Here is a 4,240-nt window from a genome sequence, read left to right on the forward strand (position 1 = left end):
TTCTATTTTCATACAAAAATTTAAGACCTATTTTCTTCTCAACTCTACATTTAAGTTGAGATTTAAAATTTTATTTGGATTATTATTGTTATTAAAGCAGTAACGGAATTTAATAATAGAGTGATTATTTCGTAATAAAATAATAATAAAAGTAACTAAAACGTGATATTTTAAATATAAATAACTAAAATATAATTTGAAAAAAAAAACATTTATAGTTTACCCAAAAGTTTAAACAATGGACCGAAGTTTTGCATGTTTCAAAATTACTCGTCTACGCGTATCCCCATTATATATTCATTTACGTACTAAAAGGTGCAAAATTGGGCTTTCGACAATTATATTTAATTCAAATATCAGAGATAATATTGCATTCAAAATAAAAAATATTGGAGATAATTTATATTAAATTTACATGGAGTTTAAGAAAGTATTAAATTAGACACATTCATGATGTAAATTGTATAATAAATTTATAAAAATCTTATGATATTGATTAACGTGGTTGACAGAATAATCAAATATTCGTGTACCTCATTTTGACATACAAAAAATAATTTTTAATAATAGAAATAAATAAATAAAATTTTAATAGAAAGATCAATTTACTTTTTTATCTTATGTATAAAGATTAATTTACCTTTTTTTTAAATACAGAGAACAAAATATAAGTCAACTCTTAAATACAAAAGTCTACATGGTACTTTTACGGTTCAAAACTCAAACTCGAAGAAAGCACATACAATAATTTCAATTTTAATTTTTAGTCCCTAAATTGTGTTTTTCCAAACCAAACACTAACATATTCAGATTATTCCATCAAGTCATTTCACGTTTTCTCTGTTTCCAAAAGAAACCCAAAGTTAATCCATCTTCATCATATCATTTCCCTGTTAAAGATTCTTTAGGGGTAGATATTTTCAGTTGACGAACAAAGCACAAAAACAATGCATCATCGGTAATCCGACCAGTAATAAGAATCTGAAATGGATATATTTAAGAATAATCCCTTAGTTCAGCATTTTGAGAGTTTTAGAAGAACAATGTTGATATTATCATACAAGTTCAGAGAGCTTCCAATGGGGAAACGATTAAACATTTAACAGACAGCAACTGGGAAGCTCTGCCAGTATCAAACTTACCGTAACATTTAAATCTTCCAAATATCCTTACAGAATTGACATTCAATCGCTTACATTGCACAAAATGTTATTTTTAACAGGGCAAATGTTTCCGCCACTCGTATGTCATGCTCCACTTGCGTATAAACGGGTCCATTCCTTCGCTGCAAAAAGGAAATCAAGAACAGTTGATTATAAGAATGCCAGCATATCTTCCTTTGATTTGTAGTAGTGTGTTGACCAATCCCAATGACCTCAACACTGTAAGTAGAGATTTTTCTTACCTGTCTCGACAGCTTCAGCCTCATTCATTTTCCAGTGTTTAGCAATGTTCTCGGAGAGTGGATCATCGGGATTTGGAGCACTCAAGAGTGCTTGAATGCTGGAATATAGATGATAATCTCAGTATTAATCTAAGCCAAAAGTAGGCAGTGGCGGAAAGGAAATATTCAGCCATATTTACTAGAAAATCTTCTGCCAATATAGAAAATGTTTTAAATCGTTTTCAACAAGCCATGATATATTCACCCTACATGAAAAACCTCTATTCTCATTTCACAGAAACTTGTAATACCTCAAAAGTACAGTTCGGATTTGGAGAGCAGGACTCCATTTGTCTTTGAGAATATCAAGGCATATTCTTCCAAGCTGAAATAAAGCTCAATCTTCAGAGCCAAGAAAACACATCTTTCACACCATAAAATAAGGACAATAGAAGGAACAAGTAGACCAAACCTTATCAATGTTCGGATGATATATCTTTGTAAGAAACCGAACCTGTTATACCAAATTTTTTAGGTGGTTAAAAATAGACAAAATATCAGAAAGGAAAATGAATGACAGAAAATTTCTGAGAAAAGAGGTGAACTTGATGCTGAAATGCCAACTACTGTCGGTTAAAATTCTATGAATATACTAGATTCATGAACCGCTAGTGCAAGAGAATTAAACAATGAAGTCCAGTGACCAGAAACGAGGCAAAGAAGGCCAATCTTATGAAACTGGACAATCAAGTATCGATAACAGGAAGACAACAAAGTCTCAAATGGCATCATATTAGTCATGCAGAGCTCAACTAGGAAGGTAAGCACAAATTAGATCATTACCACCAAGCACATTGGGTTCCGCACAGCTAATCATATGCAAAGGCATCACTAGAAAGAAAAATGTTCTTCCCGGGTGAAAGTAAAACTTTCAAGGATCAAAGAAATGAGTTGGCTACCTAGGTAGTAGACGCTAAGGCATTGATCATGTCACAACAAGGACTTCAGGAAAGCAGTGCATATAACACAAAGTTTGAATGCAGATCAACATTTTCCTTTAAATGACATCAAAGCAAAAATTGTAAGCTGATAAAACGAAAGGAGATTAATGCATATTTGGTATTTAATTTGGCCATACAAAAAAAGGACAATTCAATTCTGCTGAGCCTGAAATTACAAGCCAACAACAAATTATAGAGCATTCCACAGCATTTCAAGTGTAGTGAGTATTAATATATAATATACTTCAGGTTTTGGTGTTTTGCTACACTGATTAACATTTTAACATATTTCATAATCACTAAGAAGACAACATAGAGTGATGGAAACTAGATGCAGTAATAGTAAAAACATGCCAGAAAAAACACCCCAACAAATTAAAAACAGTTCTCTAAAAGCAAACTACAACATCCCTAAATCATATCAAAACCCTACAAAAACTTTTCTAGACGAGGTCATGAAGACAAGTAATATCGGATATCAAAGGAAAAACAATCCAGTATACAACAGTGGATACGAAAACAAGGTCATGCTAAATATTAAGAAGCAATGCAGGAGAGTTGAGTACCTTGGGAGCAGTCATGGGATATTCTTCAGGCAAAAATAGTTCCAACTTGAAAACCCCTCCTAAACGAAATATTCCAAACAAGAAAATGAATTATATTCTTTAATTGCCAAATGAGATATCGCCAAAAAGAACTTCCCAAAACCAGACTAAGCGCTGGATAACACTGAAAAAGCATGCTAATTGAACCTACATTTTAAGATTGAAAACATGGGTCCATTTTTGCTTACAAAGGTTAGAAAACCAAAGGGAAAAAAGAAAAAGAAATAAAATAAACGCTGCATAAACCAATTTTGTGAACAATAATATGCTTAAAACGAATTGTGGTCATTTTAATGACTGACCATTGGGGATGGTGTCACTCTTAATGACGTAAAATCAGCCATAAACATTGAACAATCAAAAAAATAAACTACCTTCATATGGAGACTGTGTGGGACCAAGGATCATCACATTGAAATATCGCATGTTATCCTCTGATGGCGAAGCACTAATTCCAGGTGCTGCGGGGCGAAAAAAAAAACAAAAACTTTTAGGCAACAGGAAAAAATAATTTCTTTAAAGAAAAGAAACCCAGAAAGTTAATTTTGTTGCTCATAACATTGAAACTACTCAAAACACAAAATTTAACAAGAATTTCTATAAAAAAAAAGAAAGCTAAGTACTTACCTGGTTCACTGAGGAGACGCTGAGTTTCCTGTTTCGATCAAAGGTAAAGGAGACCCGAATTATAGCATGGAAAATTAACAAGAAAAGAAAAGAAAAGAAAAGCTTTCTTCAATGTAAGAAGATGCTCTGAAATTAATTATCTGAAGCTTTTGATTCATTAAAAGCATAAACAATAAAGCTATGAAAGCAAAGTGTAGAAACCCAGAAAAGGAGAGGAGGGAGATGGAAAGAGAAACCTTAATTATTCTTCGAGGGAGATTAGTATTGGCCATTGCAAGGATCGACGGGTGAACATAAACAGGCAAAACAGTTTCTGGGAACAGAGATAAAAATAACTCTTTTTAAGTCTCAAGTCTCAATTGATTTTAGTGTTTTTCTTATAATCCAATTTTAACTCCACTGCAGTGCAACCCACGTTCAAAATATCACTCTAAATTTTAAACTGCTGTAAATTTATAACATTTTAGTTTAATTGCACAATTAATACCTATATATTTTTTCTTTTTCCTTTTCAACAATTTAATTATTTTTTTTATTTTCTTTTAACATTTTTTGATTCATGATAAAATTTTAATGGAATGTGAGATTACTACGAATCTATGCTATTATTTATGTTTTTTTAT

The 4,240-nt window shown here is 31.8% G+C and overlaps 1 protein-coding gene across 1 annotated transcript; it reads right to left on the reverse strand.

The window, feature by feature from the left end:
- Positions 1-971: 971 nt before the first annotated feature.
- On the reverse strand, positions 972-4,030 carry LOC107948790 (ubiquitin-conjugating enzyme E2 36). The gene is made up of 8 exons (XM_016883437.2): positions 3,854-4,030; positions 3,618-3,645; positions 3,365-3,451; positions 2,952-3,010; positions 1,857-1,898; positions 1,696-1,769; positions 1,406-1,503; positions 972-1,285 (listed from the first exon to the last, which is right to left on the reverse strand). Exons 1-8 carry the CDS (start codon positions 3,887-3,889, stop codon positions 1,248-1,250), a joined length of 462 nt encoding a protein of 153 aa, XP_016738926.1. The 5' UTR covers positions 3,890-4,030; the 3' UTR covers positions 972-1,247.
- Positions 4,031-4,240: the final 210 nt, after the last annotated feature.

The sequence above is a fragment of the Gossypium hirsutum genome, chromosome A04, assembly GCF_007990345.1.
Source record: "Gossypium hirsutum isolate 1008001.06 chromosome A04, Gossypium_hirsutum_v2.1, whole genome shotgun sequence".
NCBI classification, from domain to species: Eukaryota; Viridiplantae; Streptophyta; class Magnoliopsida; order Malvales; family Malvaceae; genus Gossypium; species Gossypium hirsutum.